We start from the raw sequence: 22,072 nt of genomic DNA, 5'->3' as shown, positions 1-22,072 counted from the left end.
CATCCCTGACAGTCTCCTCTCCCAGTACCTGATGATTCAGGCAGACCAAGTAGGGCTTGAGTCACTGCCAGTTGTCCCCACCACCAGGAAACAAGTCACACCAGCCACGTCACAATGTCTCCTCCAAACCCCTGATATCTGAGTGCTCCAGCCCTTCCCTGGACCAATTGGAGAGTTTAAAAGTGCAAACAATTTAAGGAAAACCCAAATTTCTAAGTTGCCAGGACAAGTATTATAGGATGCAGGAGCTCTGGAGGATCTGGGCTGTGCAGCCGCCCAGCATCAGGAAGGGGCAGGAGTTTTATTGTCCAAAGGGGGATTAAAGTGGTTCCTGCTGCACGAGTATCTGGAGGCAAGCAGGGAGGAGGGGAGATGCTTTCCCTTGATTTGTGGGCTGTTCTCAGGCTGTCCTTGCTGCCAGGTCTTGGGCAATTTGATGACTTTTGTTGCAAACTGGAAGAATAGGAGACATATGTGAAGGAGGAAATCTGCATTCCTCTCGCCTAAGAAATCCCTTCTCACTTTCCCCCAAATCACACATACACCCAACCTCAGCCTCTCCAGGCTGGCTTGGACACCGGCTCCCCTCCCACACCCAGATGACCTACTCTTCCAGAAATGGCCAGGGCCCACATCTGGGGCGTTATCCTCTCCTCCTTTCCTTCCCTGCCAGAGTCCTGCCTGCACACCCCTGTGCTGGGACACTTCACCCTCTGCTGCTGAGTGGGGAGGTGGGAAATGCCAAATAAAACCAGTCTCTTCCAGCAGCATCAGTGTAAAGGGGACCTCAAGCCTCCAAAACGCACTCCAGCCCCTCTGCAAGCTGCGTACCAAGCACCTCCATACATCCTCTTCCAAAGACATGTCTGGTGGCTTGCAAATGTTGGATGTTGTACTTCTTTGTTCCTATTTCCCAGAAAAAAAATACACACTGGGTGCTCCTTTCCTCTCAGACCAGACATTTACCAATACCAGACAGCGATGTGACCCACTGGGCAGTAGTGGTGGACACAGCAAGGGACATGGCACCCAGGCCAACATGCCTTGATTTCTACAGCATCTCCCCTTCCTCAGATGCTTCTTCTGTCCCTGGAAGTGCTCTGCAGGATGCAGAGGTGGGAAAGAACACACACAAATCTGAACCTCTGAGATAATGTCACCTCGGGCCATGAGACCGTGTATTTACAGGCAGAGGGCCAAAACCTGCCCAAGAACCTGAGCCTGCTTGAGTCTGCTGTGAAAGCCTGTGGGGAGGGTATGCATCAGGAGGAAAACTATCTGAGCATGAACAGAGTGCAAATGTAAGCAACAGAGAGCCCCCAGTTAGGGAACCAACTGCTGAGAGATTCTCCTTGCTTACTTCCACAGCACATTACCAGTGAAGCCTAATGATGTCACCCGCCAACCTACTGAACACCTTCTGAGCTGACAACTCCCAGGGTGGTTATAGCAAAGAGTGACCAGTGTGTCACCAGCATGGAAAGGTACCACCTGAGCGGGGGAAAGCAGGCGACCAGTGCAAACCAGCCTCTCCATCCTCGTGGCTGAGCAAAACGCACCTCCAAAAGAAAACCCCAGCCCTGAGGCTCAGCTGTGCTGCTCTGGGGTATTTTCTCACTGGTGAAAAGGTGAAGCTGAGACCTCACACGAAAACTGTGGGGAAAAACCCAGCAGCACTGGGTTAAGCAAGCCCCTGCAATCTGGCTATGGGGCGTCCGCCTGTGCAATCTTGGCTTTGCAACAGGTCTGCAGGTCCATTAAACAAAGTGAGACAGAAAATTGGACGCCAGCGCTTGCTCCATGGAGTGAGAGCCACCCAGCTCCAAGCCCATCTCACTGGGGCCTCCTGAATTTCTTTTTCCCCTTTCTAAAGAAGATTAAAGACAAACCCTGAGTCAGACCCAGATCAAACACAACCTCGCACGTGCTCAAGGGGAACAAACGGCACTGCAGCGGTAGGAATGAAGCACAGTCCTTGCATAGACCTTTCTGACCCCATTTCCACACCCAGCTGGATTTAGGGCTTCTCCGCTGGGGCGGGACCCTTCTGGGTATGAAGACAAAAGGCTCTAGGGTGGACCCTGCTTCTTCCTATTCCAGGAAGGCCAGAGCCCCTTTGAACTTCGTCCTTCTGCTGGAGAGAGTGAACTCTAGAGATGGAAACACACCCCCAGTGCTAATCTAGACTTACACTTTCCCTAGCGTCAATCACTGTTGTGCTGAAAACATCACCAACCTGTGCATGTGACAGGCAGCCCCACAACAGACAGACAAGCTGGATGTGATCTGCTACACCAGCATTAACGGGCAGCTGAATTTCAGCCACTGGATTTGATCTTTTAAGCACCAGCGCCTTGCCCCAGGCAGCCAGCAAGACTATTATTAGGGCTCAAGGCAGCTTGGCTGCTGAATGCTTTCCCTGCAAGCACTGCCCCGTGAAAGGATGCACAATTCCCACCACAGTACCCCTCATTGCATAGATATTGGATTTGGAAAATACTTCTTTTGCCACAGGCAAAGCATCCCCCCCCCATGCCTACCCTTTCAAATGAGAGATGTTTAACTGTCTGCTGAGCTCCCCAGCTCTTTGCAGCAGGAACCACCTAAACCCCTGGGGAAAAGCCAACATGTGGCCAGATGGTAAGAGCAGGTCTGCCACCAAAAGCCACTGGCATCCCAAATTTCACCCAATCAACTTCAGGGGAGCCTGAAGAAGAGCAAACCTGCGGATGTAGCAAACAAATGAAAGGTGTTGGAGGAGGGGGGCGGCAACAAACAGCCCCACGCACCAGCATCTCCCCGTGAAAGAGCTCAGTGCCCCTGTCCACAGGCTGGGGAGTGGGTGAGGAGGGGCTGGGACACCCTAAAAACCTGCAAACAGCTTTAGAACAGCTCATGGCAGGAGCAGAGAGACAGATGCATACTTCAGGGCAGACTATATAAGCAAGATAGGACACCACCTCCCTTGCTATCGCAGCTAAAAGTCCTCCTGAAACAGCTCCCAAAGCAGAAGCATAGGACCACCCAAGAAACTCATGTCAAAGGCTGCAAGGTGCCCTGGTGCTGCTATGGTGCATGCTGGATGCAATGGGCATCCTCAACCCAGCACAAAAATCCCTGTCCTGGGCTGCTCCTCCAGGAACTGCTGCAGCTTTACAATACATCTTTGGATGTAACAAGACCCTGTTTTGCTCCCTAACATCACTTGTTATTGCAGCATGTAAAAAATACCCTTTGATAATCTTGTTTACCAGGTTGTAAACTCACTCATCAGTTTCAGGGATAAGGATGCGTGGGGGCCTTGCCTCACCACACTATGTTTCTAATGATCTCAAGATCCTCAATGGGGAATTGTGCCCAGTTTCTGCAAACTATTATCTAATCTAATTCCCTCCATCCTGTTACTTAAGGATTTACAACACACAGCCTCCCCTGAAATGGTTTCTGGTAAATTCTTTGAAAGCTCTTCTGGTCCTCACATCATCGTCAGGGTCAGCCACGCATTAATGGCAAAGTATTTATGCATCAGGTAACTCGTTCCCTAGCAAGTGAGTTTGTCTATGCTTTTTAAATTCAGGAAGCAATTAATAGTTGCCACAAAAGCAACATGCTTCTCTTGGGTGAAGGCCATAAAGCCCTGAGTCACCATGGGGAATTTGGATACCTCCATCTCAGCAGACACCTTCCATGAGCGTGGTGGTCACAAGGTAAACGCTAATGTTGAATAACTGATGCTGGAGAGCTGTGACTCCAGCTTCCTGAGCCAGCTTGAGATGGCCATTTTAAGAAACAGCACTGCCAACATCAAGAAGTCAAACATTAGCATCTTCCAGCTTTCCCTAGAACCAAAGAGCTAGAAGTGCTCCCTACTGAAAAGTAGGAAGAACTTCATTAAATCCCTCAGCTCTGGGACCTGCAGCTTTAAAAGCCAAAATGTTACAGATATTTCTGTGGATGAAACCAGGGTCCCAGCAGAATCTGTAGATCTGACAAAGTATCTTGTAGAAAGGTGGAAACCCCCATTCTCTGAAGCCCAGCATCCTCCACTCTTACCAGAAACTCTGGTCCTGAGAGCCCAGCATCCTCTGCTCACACCAAAATCCCAGTCCCTAGAGCCCAGCATCCTCTATTCACACACAAGAAAAAAAACCAATCCCTAGAGTCCAGCATCCTTGGCTAACATCAAACAACTGCAGCAGCTGGAAAGCAGAGGCAGAAGCATCCACCACACAGTGTTTCCTCCTTCCCGACCGGCACAGACATCTCTCAGGGAAAGAGGATCCACTGATTGCCTCCCACTAAAAACATCAGCCAGCTGCAGAGCTCCCCAGGTTTTAGGAGACAAGCTCCCTTTCCATGCTGCCCCCCTTGAAGCCATCAGAAAGGAATGATTTCCAGGCTTACCCCTCTGCGTTAGACTTCAACCAGCTGCAGACAGGCCCATGCATATCCTCTTCCTAATCCTTCACGCACAATCCCTAGACAGTCCCTGGCTTTTATTATTTTCTGGCAGGAAAGAGCACTATGTTAACCCCTATGCACAGGCTGCAGCCTGAGCATCTCTCAGCACATCCCAACTTGGGTCCAAATTATAAATGAAATGTTCATGTAACAAAAGAACTGGTGAGTGCCAATTGTCCATTAATATTTTAAATCCCTGCTAATTCTTATTTAATGACCTATCCAAAAAGCCCTTTCTAATTGCTTCATACAGTGATGGGGCTAAAGTATGTATTGATGTATACCATAGAAGACTCTTCCTGTGAGGGGCTGGAAGCCAAGGGACAGAGCAGGCAGCAGCATCACTGGCTGTCCACCGAGACAAGGACCCTGCACTCCTCACCTCTGCCAGCAGAGACAAAGACCCTGCCACTCCTCCCTTCTCTGTACAGCAATTCCCCTGGCTTCAAGAATACAAGATGAAGTCCTAACTGAAAGGTATTTTAAGGCACTGAGAATGAGGGAATAACATCTATATGTATGCTGAAAGGTCCTGTCCTTAGCATGATGCTGTAAAACTCTCAGGGGATGGAGCCACACCTGATGTGCTGGCTCTGGCTAAGGGACAGAGGTTTCCAGACATGAAGACAGTATGCTGGTGGCACACAAGAAACCCTCACAGGGCTGCAGGACACATGCAGACAGGCTTCACATCCCAGAGTCACATTGATCCCAGGAGCACCCCCTGCAAGGGGAGATCCCAAGATGTGGGCTGCGGCCTCACCAGCCAGGAGCAAAACAGCCTCCATCTCCAAGCCTAAGCTCCTGAGGGACTCGAGGCTTCACCCCAGGAGGGAGCAGAGCCCTGCAAGCTGGCTCAGGAGTCAGGTGGGGCTGCAGCCAGGAGCTGCCCCTCAGTCCCCAAGCTCTGTGATGACCTTGAAACGCCAGGCGGGCGGCTGCCATCATTGCCATCATATGATCTGTTACAAAACACAACGGGCTCTACTTAGAGGTTACACACTGCAGGACAAATTTAACACCCGAGAGTGTTCCCGATCCCACTGGAAGAATTCCTGGCAGGGGCTCAGTAATCGCCCACTAATGTAAGTGGCCAAGTGCCATCACATCAGCTCAGCTCCAGACACGAGGACTTTGTTCCCTCTTTCTGATGGGAGAGATGCTCCAGCTGATGGATGACATCACACAAGATGATGAACCCCTCACTGGCAGGTGGGTCTTAAAGCAGAGAGTAAAAGGAATCTGGAAAAGATGCTGCTCCCAAAAACCTTCACTTGTTTGAGAAAGGTACTTAAGGACCGTGATTAAAAGTTGCATTGAAGGTACCCTGGCTGTAAAGCTAGGAAGTCCATTAAGAGATCCTTGGGGAGAATAATGCTCTGGTGGACATCAGAATAACAAGCAGATGGAATGGAGGCATCCTCAAAGGGTACCCAGCCCAGAGTCTAATGCCCAGGGACTTCCCAATCCTGCCACAAGAAAGAAAGGCTTAACACCAGGAGAAATTGTCCCTGCTGCCATCCCACCAGCTGTATACAAACTCTTCCAGAACCATACTGGCTTTTTTCAGAGGTGGAGCGGGCAGATGCTGCTCTGAAGCAGAGCCAGGAAAGGCGCAGGGCAGGCAGGGTGGGATAGGCTTTCCCAGAAGCAGATCTGGTCCCAGCTCAGCAGTGAGCCAGACCTTACCGCTCCCTTATCCTCCTCCTCCTCTCCTTCCCTTTCCTTTCGACTGGCCCCAGCCCCGCATTTCTGGAGCGGCAAGAGTCAGCTCTGCCGATGCTGCTATGGGGCCCTGAGCCAGCTCTGGCTATAACCTCAGAATGAAAACATCATCTCTGAAACACAGCAACGGGAAAAACAGACAGGCTGACATGTGTACACGCATGAGCATTCCTGTAATCAGGAGAGCTCCCGCATCAGTGGCAAGGTTTGCAATAATGGGCAATTTGAGGTACCTGTTTTGACCTGCAGGCTCTGATTTTGGAGAAGGGCGATGCTGTGCTTGGTTAGGGTGGGCTCACAGTGAGCAGGATGGACAGTGCTTCCTTCCAGCCCCTGTGAACACAAACCTGGAACCTGCTGCTCCAGGTCCAGTTTGCTTTCCAGCCTGTGCCAAGAACCTGGCACTATCCTGGTCATGGTGCTTATGGGAGGAAAGGAGAATTGCTGAGACAGGCAGGTGGGGATGCTCAGAGCAGGACTGGGTTGGGCTGTGGGTGCCCCCAGCACCTGCTGCTAAGACCAGGTTGGGAGTGCCAGCACGGAGGCGAAGGAGCCAGGTCAGACCAGTGACAAGACGACAGAAAATGTTGTCGGGCCAGCGGCTATTTTTATCTGCAAGGACCAACACTTAATACTCTTGTATCTCCCACAAAATGTCACTTGAGCTCCAGCAGAAAGCTTACACTGCTCACAGACAAGGGCTGAAACCTGAGCATGTAATCCCCGCTCCAGTCAAAAGTTTTAGTGGGATTCACAGCGTCTGGACATGGGAAGATGAGGAAAAAAAACCAATCCTTTCCCTGAGAAATGACGGCTGGGGCAGACAAGAAACAGGACACACAGGTCCCCTTCTGGCACCATGTCTTTCTGCAGGGTCAGCTGCCACATCTGTAGGGCAAAGGAGACTTTGCAAGCCCTGCAGCTACATTGTGGCCTCCCAGCTCAACAAGACTTTAGCTACTCTAAGAGGGTCTTTAGAGGACAGTAGAAGGCAGAGCCCACAGAGGGGTTTTGCATCAGGTCAGGGTAGGAGACTCCATTGAGGTACCACTGACACCCATCTTGACAATTCCCTCCTCTCCACTGAGCATCTCTAATCACTTCAAACACCATCTCCCCACTGCCCTTCCCTCTCATCACAAAGCCCAGACTGAGAGGTGCCTGGGGTGTGAGGAACGGAGGCTTCCCTTGCTTAATAAAGCCGAGGCAGAGCAACGCCGTTATTAACAGCAACCTGCCCCTCCCTACTGATGGCAGGAATATTGCACTGGTAATCCCAGAGGAGCACCCCAGCACTGCCCTGACAGTGGATGCAATAATGTGGCCCCTCTGGGACTTGGCGCTGCCCTTTCATATTGCAGTGAGCGTAAATGCCAAGGGGGTCCTTTCCCAGATCCTCCTTTACATTGCAAGCAGGATTCAGTATCAGGGATGGGTGGATACCTGCTCCCTGATCAGGCACAGGATTCCTGGAATTTAGGACAGTGTCTTTTGGGGGGGGGGGGCAAAAACTAGGGATTAAAGAGCTCTGTGTGTGCTCAGAAAATTAGGATACCACATTAAGAGCTTACATAGAAACTTACAGGAGGTGAATTTTGCTAGGGGCAAAAGGCAGGAGCTCACATGTGCCTCAGAGCTGTCCTCAGTCACTCCCAGGTGGCTTTTTTCCCATCACATTGCCTTTCATAAAATTCAAAAGACTGGCCAAAGCAGTCAGGATGGAGGAGTGGGCAAGGAGAGGACACAGTGGAGGACTGGGCCAGCTGCTCTGGGCTCTGCAGCCCCTGCGAATGGTGGCAGGATGCTGATGAAAGGGGCACAACCGTCGTTTCCCAGCAGCATGTGTAGCACTCGGCACAAGCAAATAATGGACACTGACAGGGAAAACCAGCTCCGCTAGCCCCAGAAATCTTCTCTTACATCAAGGAGTGTGGTAAAAACCCCCAGGAATATACTGCAGAGGCAAAACCCGCATTCCTGAGATGGCCAAAAAGTGATCACATTTATCTCCCATTTCTAAAATCCATTTCTGAAGCATTGCTGGCCAAGAAACTTCAGTTGCTTGAACATGGTTAAAGCAAATATATGCAAAAAAAATCATAGAATCTTATAGGTGAAACTTAAATGGTCTCCACAAACATCTTGCATATTTTCAAGGACACTAAGGAAATTCACATTTTTTACCCGCATTTTGTGGACTTAAAATACCCCAAGGGAAAAAGTTATTTAGAACTACTTAGGAAACACAAAGCATAAAAAGCCTGTAATTATTTCTCTGCCAAGTGCTTGTCAGTTTGAAAATCCCCGCTCTTGAACAACTAATCCTTATGGGAAAAAAAAATGCAGCTTCGGCAAGATACATCGTCAGTTGACTTTTGCTGCACTTTTCCAGCACAAAGGCACTAAAAGTGGAAAGCACAGTTTTGTTCTGTTAGCAACTTTCACCTACAACATGCCTGATGAACTTCCCCAGCTGACCAAGCAGACCTGCAAAGCATCGTCCCAAGGTGAGACCAGCAGCTGCTCTACGTGAGAATGGTGCTCTGCAGGCATCAGGCCAGGGAGGGAAGGACAAGGCGGATCTTTGGAGGCAGAAGTGCCTGAAACAGGCCAGTGCAAGGTGGGGGTATATTTACTTTAAAAGCCAAAGATTCAGGGAATTCCTGAGATACTTGTGCAGTTGGATACAGATAAAGACATTATTGGCATGGAAATTGTACTTCCTCTTGAGGATGGGGATTGGTCCATCTCGGAAGAGCAGGGTGGATTTGGGCTCTCTGGTTTAGCAGCCAGATTCATCACCTCATGTTATGCCGCCTGGATAAAGATGGGTAGCATCAGTGATTCTGAACCTGGTAGGCCATGAAGAAATGGTCCTATGAATCTAGCTGTGTCCCCATATGTATCCCAGCATCAAAGTATTGATCATGTTTCTTCCATCCTCACTCCAACCATAAAGGTTTGCCATGAGGAGAGGGGAAGAAGGTGAAGCACTGGGAGCAGGCAGGATACCAGCACATTTGGTCAGAGGTCATCCCCACTACAAATACTTACCATGAAACTAAAAACTGGATCTGGTGGTGGTTCACAAAACAGCACATCTGGAGAAAGAGTGCTTCTTCCCCAGCCCTGCATGGGTTGACACCTTGAGGCCTTGGCTCCACATCTCAGCCAGGCAAAAACAGATGCAAAAGTTATTTTGGTGCTGCGGAGGAAAAGCTCCTGTAAAGATGCTGCCATGGGCACAACCACTTTGGTTCTTGCTAGGACCCAGACAGAGGCTGCCAGCATGCACACACCAGCAATCCTCCCCAGCCTGGCATGTCTCTAGCAGGCTACATGAGAAGTGCATTACACCAGGCAGAGTGGGTGAGCAAACCAGCAACTTCTGCAGCCTGGCACCTGTCTATCAGTGCTGCTCAGGTTTGGAGCTGCAGAGCAGAAAGCATCGTTACACACACCTTGCACAGCAGGGGCCAGAAAATCTCATCCCTGCCATGGTCAGCTTTCACCCTGCCAAGGATAAACACCTCGCTTAGACCTACTTTCCCCATGCAGGGCCCTTCAGCTATCTCTGATGTCTTCTTCCGTTACTTTCCCCTAAACCATCTCCGTAACAGCACCTCCCAACAACATGGGTTTTGATGTCCTCAAGGTAATGCATGCAGGAAGCCTCTCCCACTTTCTGGTTAACCCTCCTTTCTAGGGCCAGAGCTGAAACAAGCTCAGACTCAAGAGCCCAACCTACAAGACTTTAAGCTTCATTAAAGTTTTAAGCCAGTCCACCGAGGTTGCTCTTTCAACCTTTCATAATTACAGATGCAGAAGGAAGGAGCAACATTCACCTGAGCAGGCATCAAGAAAATTCAAACACTTAATGGCTTTCGTAACCAAGCTCCCATGTCCAATTTGCTGTTTAAAAGGATCTGCTCGATACCACTCCAGTGCTCTGCCCAGCAGCAGAGATGCCGAGATATACATAATTCAGTATTTCAGTTCCACATCATCAACCCAGCTGGCCACCCATTTGGCAAAAGCCAGATTCAAGATGCATAAGCCTAAGCCATCCCACCCCATCAGAGACCACAGGCACCCAAGCCAAGAGGAGGATTGGGCTCACGGACAGTGTTCATGTGAGCAAGGGGCCCTCTGCTCTTCCTGTATCCAACACCTGGATTTCAGCATCTCCATGAGGCAATTCAGACTTTGGCTTGCCTGTACCACGTTCTCAGAAGAGCCTTTTCCTCCTCTTCAACCCTTGCAGGAGTCTACAGAAATTGGTCTGTAAGCAGAGAGGAGACTGTCACCCCATCATCAACACCCAGCACAGGGCTGGGGTCCTGCATACTCAACGCACACACAGTACAGCTGCCATTCCCTCTTCCCCTGTTGCCTGGACAGTCCTCTCTAAGACCAGATATGGAAAAGATGCCCCAAAAGGGTGTTCAAGGGCAGTTCCAATCTGGGGTTCACACAGAAGTCATTGGGCAAGACTTTTGGGGTTCTGTCTTGACAAACATCCATCTCCACAATCATCAACCATGAATTTACTCATCCAAAGGCATCAAAATCATCCCTGTGAACATGTGCCATTTCCCAAATTGCATTTCCCTCTTCCTGTTTAGACATATTACTGCAGAGATTAGCAACATTTTGCATAGCTAAGACACTGTTTTCCAGGAACAAAGATTTAACAGAGCTGATAAGTGCCAAACAGAAATTTTGACGATAGCATCCTTGTATTTTTACAACAGTTGGGGTTGGAGGGAAGAAATGACAACACTGACTCTTACAAATTTAAAAAAAAAATAAAATAAAAAAAAATAAAAAATGCTGCAGCTGAGAACTGCCTTCATGTCCCCTAATCTTTTTCTCTCCCCTTTCCAAATTTTTACTGCCAAATGTTTCCCTGAGCTTTCAATAGCAAAGCGAAAATTCCCACCTCACTCTTTCTGCTCAGCTACCTTGGGCAATGTTATCCAGTGAAAAATGAACTTTTAATGTGGCCCCACTGGCCCCAGGCAGAGAAGGAGCCCTCAGCACACACACAGGTTCCAGGTTCATCCAAGGAGCTCTGCACCACAAAACTAGAGTACAGGATGCACGTCACAGAGATGAATCACATCCAAAAGGTAAATTATCCAGGAATTGCTCTTACTTCTTGTGGTGCTTTTAAGACCTCACTTTACTCCCTCACAGAGCAGGGACCTTGCCCAGAGGGATTTCAGGGGCAATGGTGGTTATCATTCCAGAGGAACAGACATACCAGGGAGCGAGATTTTGCACAGCGGTGGCAGAGGCAGAGGACAATCGGCTGAGGTGTGAGGGTCACCTGAAAAGGGATTTGTTCCGCTGTCAAGGACAGAAAGCTCTCCCTAAGAGCAGTGCTAGGAAATGAAGCCCACAAGGGAAGGGGAGGGGCAAGGAGTGGCAAGAGACAATGTACGGACGATGGCTGGGGAGGATCAATGCTGAGCTCTAATGGGCTTGCAAAGCATGAGTACCAGCTGAGGAAGCCTCCTCCAGCATTCTCTGCCCTTCGACACCTTTGCCCCCAGGAGGAGCAGGATGCCTCTGTGCAGGGCAATCCTTTCACCTGCAGGCACAGAGCCCCAGCGACCCTTGGAAAAGAAGCACCTCTGCCCGCTGGGATGTGCTGTGATACAGAGCAGAGCAGTTCTCCTACCAATTCATGCCATCTCCCATCAATTCATGCCTTAATCCTACTGATTCATGCCTGGGAGAAACTGCAACACAAGCTCTAGATTGCCTTCAGTCAAAGGTAGCCCAAGGTGGAAAACAGAAAGGCACAATGTAAAACTAAGGCAAATCTGGAAAGAGACTGAGAATTAGTGCCCCCTATTCAAACATGTCCAGCAAGACATTATGATAGTGAACAAATCCTTTTTTAGCTAGATACATATTTCCAGCCCCATTTTCATGGGTAAAGGAGCCAAGTCTCAGCCAGGCACCAATGCAAGAGACTTGAACCCAAAACAGGATCATATTCATAGGCATGGAAAATGCTCTGCTGAAAATAGGTAGGTGCATGAAAGCACACAATGCAATAAGAAAATAAATTGTTTGCATTGAACACAACATGATTTCACCTCTGTACTGAGAAATGCACATGCCACCCTCCTCCAAACTCAAACCCCTATGGGAAGAAATCACCGTTTTCAGAGAGCAAGTCTACAAAATGCAGAGCACCTGAAAGATCCCTGACAAGATGAAGAAATTGGTCTTTTATTAATAAGATCCCAGCAAAACATATAAGAAAGAAGGCAGAGCCATCTGATAGAGAAAGGCTATCAGATAGATAGGCTTAAGCTGCTACAGGCCTTTTGCAAAAGCTTCAGGATCTGGCTGCCTGTAAATATTTGGGATGGGAAGCCAGGAATTACAGACCCCTTCTCCTGGGCAACCAAGGCTTGATGATCTTAAAAATAATCAAACAGAGCTGCAAGAAGATGCCTGCTGGTTTCACGGAGATGCACAGACAACCAGGGTGCATCCATTGCCCCTGAGCACCATCAGAAGAAGGTACCCGGGGACCAGTTGACTTCCTTCTGCCCAGAGAGGATTTTTTCCAAGTTAAAAGCATCAAGGAACAAAATGGAAGTTACAGGATAGTGTAACTGCAACTATAGGCTTTCACACACATCTGCATGGTGCTTGCCATGGCAGGGAAAGCTGTTAATCTCCACACACCTCTCTCTTGAAATCTATGAATACACAGAAATTCAAATTCCTCATGAAAACCCATTTTTTGGGGGGGGGGGGGGGGGGGAATTTGGGGGGGTCAATCCCAGTATCTAACTTGTATAAAATCTGAACCTTTTTTCCCCTGCTTTAGAACCACTCTTTACTCCTATGACAGAGGAGATGCTTTATTAAACTGCACGTACAAGCACAGTCTCTCAGCCCAGGCTGCTGTCCCCAGTTCCCCACTTTACATCTGCCCCTGCAGAGAGCATAAGACAGAGACAAAATGGAGTACAAAAGGACAAAGAGCATCTTGAATGGAAAAATACCCAGGACACCACTCTCTTTTCCACCTCCCACCATCTTGGCCACAGTCTCTTCTTCCTCAGACATCCTCCAGCATTAGAGCATGCTGAGTAGCCCCATGGTTGAACACCACAGGATTCAGCAGAAGTGGGGAGCCATGAATCCAGATCCAAACCAGATTTAAAGAGTTGGGTTTTCTCTTTCCTCAGAAAGGAGCAGGACTTGCAGCCTTGTGAGCAGAAGAGGAGACCCTCACCCCCCAAAGTACTTTTTCTCCCCCTCCAAGGCAGAGGGTGCTTCCAGGTCTCCTGGCTAAACTTTGGGACAAATGTACAGGATCAGAGTCAGAAACTGCTGTGGGTTTGAGTATGTTGAGACAACCCCGGGACAGGGACAGACATAGGAGCTCATCCTCCCTGGCAGCACACGTGGCCACTGGCAAATCCTGCCCACATGCTGGCCAGCCTCTGGCATAGCCAACACCCAAGACCACGATCCGAAAGCATCTGGGGTTGACCACAGCACTGAGTTTGGACCCTGCCAGAAAGCTCCCCAAGGAAGGACTGAGCAAGAAACCCAGTTGTAGGCGCTCCCAAATCCGTGGCTCAGCAAATCCCTCCCTGTGCCTGGTGGCTGCAAGCAGGTGAAGAACCAGCAAGGCAAGGGCTGGTGAGCCGGGACAGAAAAGGACCCCAGCTGTCTCTCCAGCTGGTGGGGACAAAATTCTCAAACTGATATAAACCCCCCTTTTCATCCCCCAGCCGATTTCTTTTCAATGTCTTCACTGGGTTTGCAAAGATCTGAAGCAGTTCCCCCAGATCCAAGCACTCTGATAGGCACTGATCAGGGAGAACTGTGACACAGGGGGAGAAAGAGAGAGAAAGGGAAATCAGTCATTGCAGGTCTGAAATAAGATGGCAGAAACCATGGAGAGTCCCAGGATTGCTCAGGTCCCAGCCCTGCCAGCACCAACCCCCAGTCTCACTGCCAATGATCAGGAGAAATGGTGATCTCAAAGCTACCCCTGGTCCCTGCTACAAAGAAACATATGATGAGTATATTCACAGCTGCCTTGGTCCCCAGCTGTGAAACATTGCTCCCTTCCAGGCCTTTCTATGAAACATTAGTTGTAAGACTCGAACCCAACTAAGGGCAGAGTGAAGGGCCAAGATGTCAAATCTGACCTCTACTCCCTTTGGAAAAGGAAAGCCCCACAAGTGAGAAGACAGAGGGTAGTAGAGATGGAGGCAGGGTGTATTTTGTTCACCTGCCATTTCCAGTGCAGAGCCCCCAGCGGCCGCCACAACACACCTCTCGTTGCTGCATCCCGCTGCTTCCCCACTTCCCTCCCACCCCCACCAGCACAACAAGGCAACCTAATAACAAAAAACAAAGGACCAGCACCTGGTCCTGGCCTGGAATATAGACCCACCGCTATAACCCTTGTAGGGATGAGGCCAGATTTGACTACCCCACAGCTGCGCTCATCCCAGCCTACAAGTCAGCATGTTTCCTCCAGGAGCTATGGGGAAGCAGGCAAGGATAGAGAGGCATTTGCTACAGGAAACAAGGTGCTAGGTGGGGATTGAGAGCAGGCAAGAAGGATAGGATGCTCAAGAATCAAAAAAAAATGAGGAATGGGAAAAGAGAGACCAGCAAGAAGGATATCATGCCACAGACCTGCCATGTGCTCTGTTACCCTGTCCAGACCAGCCTGACTGCCTCCAGTGCGTGACCAGGTGGAGAACCCCAAGTTAGCACCATACTCTTCATAGGATGCCCTATAAGAAGGGAAAAGGACCCCTGGAAGGCATTCTCCACTGTAGCTGGGCTGGCCCATGGCTCTCTGGAAGGCCCATTCTCTCCAATCAGCCACAAGGAGAGCAAAAAATCCTGTTTCTCCAGGCCAGGGAAAGCAAAGAACTGCAAATTACCAGCACAAACCACACAGACCATAGGAAGTCCTAGCCAGTGGGAGCAGGCAGCTCTAGAGTATTCAGCATCACCTTATTCATTCTATCCATCCGGGATTATCTGCTTTGCAACCCTTCTGGGCTGGGGAAGTTGCGCTACAGTTTGCAGCTAATTGCATAATTACATTCATTAGACACATTAAGCAAGATAAACAGCCACGGTGCTTCAAACCTCTTCCCTGTCTCTCCTCTACGGCAGCAGCTGCCAGACGAGCCTCCAGCCCATGAGAGGAGGCTGCGCTGCACTGCCCTGCACCAGCAGATCCCACCTTCCCCCTGGGTAGAGCCCGCCATGGTCTGCCAGGACCACACTCATCCCCCGTACAAAGATGCAGGGTATGATTTTAAAATCCAACACTGATGGGTTTCTCAAACACATTTTCTTTTGTGTGTGTTCAGAGGTTGGAAGGACTTTTTTTTCCTTCACATCCGGATGTGCCTCCTCATTTTAATTCTCAGAGGCAGAGGTGAAGGCACCCTCATGACCCCATGACTCCAGGAGCAGGGGATTTCAGAACCAAGCAGAGGGAGCCTTGCAATGACAACACAGAAGCTGGAAAGAGCACAGAGCCATCAAGACATGCAAAGACAGGACGAGCATCACACAACTGCCGCCCTCGGCCAGGGAGCCCGGCATGGTGGAGGCGGCTTGGGGGCTGCGGCTGTCCCTCCACTGCCGGCGCCCACATGCCAGGCCTGCTCCAAGATGTGCTGGCCATCTGCTCCTGCCAGCCGGGGCTGGGGCTGGGGCTCTGCGCCGTGGCTGGGGACGTGCCAAGCCGTCCCGCCGTCACCACGCTCCCCAGCTGCGCCCCCATCATGACTGCACCACTGTCAGTGCTCTCGGCCCCCAGAACCAGCCAGCAGGGCTTCTGCATGCCACTGGCATCACCCACGGTGGGGCTTTGGGATGGGAATGTCCCAGCGGCTCCAAGTTCTCCCTACAGCTCTGGCTCCGCCTGGCCCATGCAAACCCACTATGAGACATGTCTAGGCCTGTGGGGCTCAGGCATTCCCATCTTCATGTGGATTTTAAGCCTCTAGGGCAGCCCCTCTCTTCCCATTGCTTCCAGCACCCTTCCTCATTTATGGCCAGATTTGATGTTACCGAAAAAGAAAACCTGCCACCCCAAAAGCCCATCCCCCTGGTCACCAGCGCAGGGGCCCCACAGCTGGGGAACATCCCCGAATCTGCTCTGCAGTCAGGGAGCTGGCCAGGGCGAAGCCTGAACCTTGTCATAGTTAAGACTTATCAGGTTTGGATAAGTGCCGGGGGCTGCTGCGAGATTCAGGATGTTCTGTAACTGATGTCCTCTGCCCCAAATAGATGTTGTCCCAGGGGCACGGCCCAAGCAGTCCCTCCCCAGGAGCCCTCCCCTCCAGAGTCGGGGAAGCTCATCCAAGAATGACCCCCAGCCCCCTGAGTGTGTGGTCAGCACCACTGTCCAAACTGCCCACAGGTCCTAAGCTGTGGCCCTGGGCACCCCAAAGAGATGCTGAGACCTGGCCTGGCATCCTTTGTCTTTCAACCATCCCTCTCAAGATCCTCTCCCAAGGTCTTCCTCTTCATGAAAGACAAAGAAATGTAAAACATGCTTTAGTAAATGATTCTTCAATTTCTAGAGTCCAGCAAGTCAGACGGTTGATTAATACCGCCCATAACACTTTCCATGGCTGTATTTATAACTAAAGGCATAACTCTGCCATCTCACGCTCTGTCATTAACCCTCTACAGCCTTCTTATAAACAGAACTCAGAGAGCAAAGAGGCCTGTCGGAAAATGCTGTACCTACTCATCTCTAATGAAACATTACAACAGTCAGCACATGGAAGAGAAATCCCATCTTTCAATTAAAACAAAACAAAACCAACCAAACAAATAAAAATCTCCATAAAATCAAACAAAAAAAAACCAAAAACAAACAAACAAAAAAACAACACCACCACAGCACTGGCAAGTGGGACCCCGACCACTTCGCTGATACTCCCAGCACTGATGTTTCACACGCAGACACACAGAGAGGCCCCAGGGAGGATCAGCCACTTTACGCCATTGCACTGCACAAGGAGTGTCAGTCATTCACGATAATTAACCAGCTATCGGCTTGAGGTAATTAGCTCAGTGCAAGAGCAGTCTCTTCTCCTGCCCCTTTCGCACTGAAAGCCCCATTACCAGCATCAGTACCCAAGCAGATGCCGGCACAGCATTACTTCACCAGGGTAAAACATCGGGATAGGCAGCTTGGGCAAAGAAAGAGGGGGTTTTGGTAAATACAGTCATGTGTAAAGCTCAGCAGAGCCCAAAGGGAACAGCTCTTTGGGACTTTGCTCTGCATCCTTGCCATCCCCAGGTAACGAGTAGCAGTGCTGGCACATCAGAGAGCCCGGGCAAGGGGATGGAGGGAGCAGGGACATGGACCTACAGCCCCATGCCAAAAAAAATAAAATAAAATGAAACTCAAGGGCACAAAGATGTGATAGCGAGGAGCAGGTGGGAGCAGGAGAGGAAACCAGCAGTGGCTCAGGGATAAAACCATCACACCTCTGGGAAACCACCAGCTAAGGAACCCACTCCCAACTCCAGCCAGTCACCAAACCAAACACAGCTGGGAAATAACCAGGATAAATGATGCCATCATCAGAGCCTAGGAAATACTTCCAGCATTTTTCTTTTTCACAATCATCCTTGTCCATCCCAATAGCAAGATGGGCCCAACAAGAAGCCAGCTGAGGCACCAATTTCTTTCCCAGACAAGAGACATAGGAGAGGGGTTTCAGGTTGGAACCAGCTTCCAGAGCTCAGAAGGTGCAGTCAAACATGCAGAGAGTAAAACCCACACAGGCTGCAAGCTGGAAAGGCATTTCTGTGGTAATATTCACCCCAGTTTCCCCTTAATGCTCCAAATGGAGGCACCGGTAAAGCAAAAAATGTGAATTAAATTGTGTTGGAAAGCTATGGGAACAGGAAGCCAAATTTTTATGAACAAGCAAGCCGTGCACCCAATCTCGACAAATTTTTGCCTGAAAAGAAAAAAAAGCCCATACCGCAGCGCTCTCCTTCCCACTCTCACGGCAGCTAATTCTTCCGCTCTTTCGTAAACATTTGAAAACAAGGTCACGCGCACAAATTCTGCTTTCAATTTGCCTTGTATCCATAGTGATTAAACTCAAACCCACAATATGGGACTTAAAGGAAAAAAAAAACAAAACCAACTTTAAAAAGGCCTGGAGTAGGGCTAGCCCCCAGGCACGTTCATCAGCCCACCGAAGGCCAGGGATCAGAGCATCGCCAACCACTGTTTTCTCATGTAGCAGTGACCTGGGAATGAAACCGTGGGGCTCCAGCAGTTGTGCTATCACCGTAGTGAAGGGTCTGGCCCCACAGCTACACCCTCCTCGAGAAACAACTGGCCCAGAGGCAACACAAATTTAACGGCTCCAAAACCCAGCCAGAGAATGGGGTCCAGCAGGGACAGTGAGAGTGGCATGATCAGGAAGAAAATGAAAACAGCTGCAGAAGAAAGACTCAACAGCCTTCTTTCCATTCCCACTGGAAAGGCTTTTCTTTAAATAAAAAAGGAAAAATAGTTTTTTCATTCTCTTCCCCCCCTCCAGCCCCACACTTGCCAAAGGAGCAGCATCAGGACTGGAAGCTCTAACCACCCGTGTCTAAATTTCCTGCTCATGAGAGCCCCAGATGCAGGTAAAGCCTTCTGCATGTGAAAGCAAAAACTCCAAATTCAGTGGGGCCTTCACTGGTCCCCAACAAGAGCCTCAGTTTCCCCATCTGACTAGGGGGAACAATAGTATTGTCCTGCCTGTGGGACTATTTTTCTAATAATATATAATATTTTCCTAATTCCATCCAGAACAACATGAGGGAGGATATAATGCTCCTCCTGAAGATGCTCAGTTGGAGAACAAAGCCAGAGGAGATGGGGAAAACACTTGTCCCTGTCCCTCCACAGCCTCGGGGTTACCAAGGCTCAGGCTCAGTAACCCCAAGTCTCAGGATTCGAACAAAGGGCTCCTAAATGCCCAAGGCCCAAGCCAAGCACAAGGAAATACTTCCAAAAACGGGAGAACTGGGGCACGACAAGGCTGCAAGGGAGAAGCACAACTCACCACGCAGCACTGTAAAGCTGACACCTCTTGGGACACACAGCGCAGAGGAAGGAGGGAAGTTGCAGGAAAGCCCCCCAGCCCCTCATGCTTTCAGCAGGGTGCTGGGAGGGGAACGAGGGGGGCTCACCGGGGGGACAAGGGGACACTTACTTCTCATAGTCCAGCTTGCAGTAGAGCTTCTTGTCACGGTAGAAGCAGGTGGTCTGCAGGGGCTCCTTGCAGGACGCGCACTGGACGCACTGCTCATGCCACAGGCTGTCGTTGAGGCGCAGCAGGAACCGGTCCGAAATAACGCGCTGGCACCCTTCACACACCGACTTGGGGGTCGCGGCTCTGCCTGCGGGAAGGACCCGGGCGCAGGGGTGGGTGGAGGGAGAGGTGGACGGGGAGACGGACCGCGCGAGGGACGAGCAGAGGATCGCGCTGTTCCCGCTTCCCCGGAGCGGGCTGGTGGGTCGGGTGGGAGGCGAGGGTGTGCGGGGTGCTGCTCCGGGATCCGGGGGCGACCTGTGCCTTAGAGCAGCTCCGGGAGCGGGTCATCGTCCCCAATTTCGTTCTTTTTGTAAAGGTGAAGGCAGAACCGCAGCTCGGAGAGAGAGCGATTGTTTGAAACGGATATTAAAACGAAATTAAAAATTACAAATTATTTATTGTTCGATACGAAGGAAAGGCCTTCACTGTAGTGGGGGACAGAGCGGGAGCACACAATTTAATGCATTTACGGAAAGAAATGGGAGCGGAGAAGGCGGGCGCGGGGCACTGCGTGGTGCCGCGCCGAGCAGGAACGAGCCGCAGAGAAAGCTGCCACCGGGGTTCCCCGGTGCCCATCGCTCGTGTCCCGCCCGGCTATGCCCTACCCTCAGGGTCCCCAGGAGGGCAAGCGGGGTGCCCAGTCTTACCCAGCAGGGAGGAGAACGGGGCCGCGGGGTCCAGGGCGTTCGGCAAACTCTCCTCCATCTTCAGCCCGTCCAGCATGGTGAGGAGCCGAGCCGGGCGAGGGGGCCACGCCGCTCGCCTACCAACACAGCCCGGACACACCGCGTTCAGCCCGGCCGCCGGCCTCACCGCTCCCGGCCGGGGTTTCCCTGCCCCGGCTACCCGCCAGCTCCCGGGACGCCCCGCTCCCCTCCTCCCTCCTTATCTCCTGACAGAAGAAACACCCCAAACTCCCCGTTCCGGCTTCGCAGCCCCTACTCCAGGCGGGCTCACAGCGTCCCACCAGCCCCGCAGCCCTCCGCTGCAGAGGGATAGGATGATGCGGGACGGGAGGATGCGAGGCAGCCGTCGGCAGGGCTCTACCGCTTACCTGGGACCGCCCGGGCGGAGCCTTCTTGCAGGGAGCCTGCGGGAAAGACGTCCGCAGCCACCGCTCCGGGATGATCCTGTAGCGGCTCCTACCTCCCCGGACTGGCCTTCCTCGCCTTTCCCGCCACCGATGCTGCCCGGAGTGGGGACCGAGCCTCAGCGCTCTGGACGGCTCCGGAGCGGAGCGCACCAACCTGCGGGGAAGCGCCCGTCCGACTGCTGCCAAGGCACATTTCTTGGAGCTGATACCTCCCTGCCCGACCCCCACCCCCTGCCCTGCCCTGCCCTCCCCTCTCCACCCCACTCGAAATAAGTTTCCTCCCCGCTCTCCTGCCTGGCTGCAGGCACCAGCCCCGCCACGCCTCGAGGGGCCGGCGGCTCTTCCCGGCTCTGGGGGGCACGACCGGGCGGCCTCGGCTCAGCTCCCTGGCTTTTTTTTTTTTTCCCCTCTTATTTTTTTAGAAAGCCGAAAAGGAGAAAAAGGAATAATAAAAAAAAAAAGGTGGAGAGTGGTGGCCCGCCACCGCGGCTCTCTCGCTGGTGAAACCGCCTAGAAACCAACTCCTCTTCCAGGAGAAGCCGAGGCCGGGAGCTTTTGGAAAAAGCCAGTCCCGGCCCGAGGAGGCAGCGGCCGGGGAGGATTGCGGTTCCCGGCGGGGATGCACTCCCCCGCGCTGCGCGTTGCCTCGGGCGCCTCGCTCCTGCTGCCCCGGAGTGTTTAAGGAAAATTAGTGCTGGGAGGGGAGGAGGGAAAATAAACCAAAACAAAAACAAAGGCGGAGAGCTGCCCCGGAAGGCTCTCCGCCGGTGATGGCTGACGCCAAGCAGGGCCCGGTCCGTTATGGGCGCCGGTACCGCGGAGTCACAGGGGGAGGTAGCCCCGGGGAAGCGCCGCTCCAGCTCCGCCAAACAGCATCTGCTTCGGGGAGGGGAAGCCCGAGGAAAAAAGATCCCGCCCGGCCGGAGAAGCTGAAACTTGGAGCCTTCCCGCAGCCCCGACAATCTCCCGTCCTGCCCGGCTCTCTCCTTCTCTCCTCCCTGGCGGGGGTTCGCTAATTTTTCGGGGAGTTTCACGGGTTCGCAGGCCCGAAGCCACCCGTACCGGGGACGGGACCGGGACCGCTTACCCGCTGCTGCCGGAGCAGCCTGGACAGCGCGGCAGCAGTTTCCTCCGGCACGGAGGAGGGCCGGGTCCCTCCTCTCCAGCTAGCAAGGGAGAACCGGCTGCAGAGCTGCGAGGGACTCGCTACAGGCTCGTGGATGATGGGAGGTTTTTAGGGGCTTCACCTCCTGTGTCCACTAGTGACCTTGGTACCAGCCACAGGAGCGCTCCCAGCCTCTCTGTGGGGCATCCTCGTCACCGAGTGTTCCCCACGCCCAGATGACGTGGGTGATACAGGCACCAAGGTCATGTCCTTTGGGAGCTCATCGGAAGGGGAGAGGCCACAGGTTAGGAGGGATAGATCACCACC

At 51.7% G+C, this 22,072-nt stretch overlaps 1 protein-coding gene across 1 annotated transcript in view; it reads right to left on the bottom strand.

Moving 5' to 3' along the window:
* The window catches only part of LMX1A (LIM homeobox transcription factor 1 alpha), a 42,511-nt gene extending 22,137 nt beyond the window's left edge, over positions 1-20,374 (bottom strand). Inside the window, exons 1-2 of the mRNA XM_062602144.1 lie at positions 20,195-20,374; positions 19,446-19,632 (exon numbers count right to left, since the gene is read on the bottom strand). Of these exons, the coding sequence (XP_062458128.1) occupies positions 19,446-19,632; positions 20,195-20,270 (263 nt within the window). The 5' untranslated portion in view covers positions 20,271-20,374. The remainder of the gene's footprint in view (positions 1-19,445; positions 19,633-20,194) is intronic.
* Positions 20,375-22,072: the final 1,698 nt, after the last annotated feature.

Source organism: Pezoporus occidentalis, unplaced genomic scaffold (genome assembly GCF_034315485.1).
Source record: "Pezoporus occidentalis ecotype Australia unplaced genomic scaffold, CSIRO_AGI_Poc_V1 ctg76, whole genome shotgun sequence".
NCBI lineage: Eukaryota > Metazoa > Chordata > Aves > Psittaciformes > Psittacidae > Pezoporus > Pezoporus occidentalis.
This window is presented reverse-complemented; position numbering and strand designations above follow the sequence as displayed.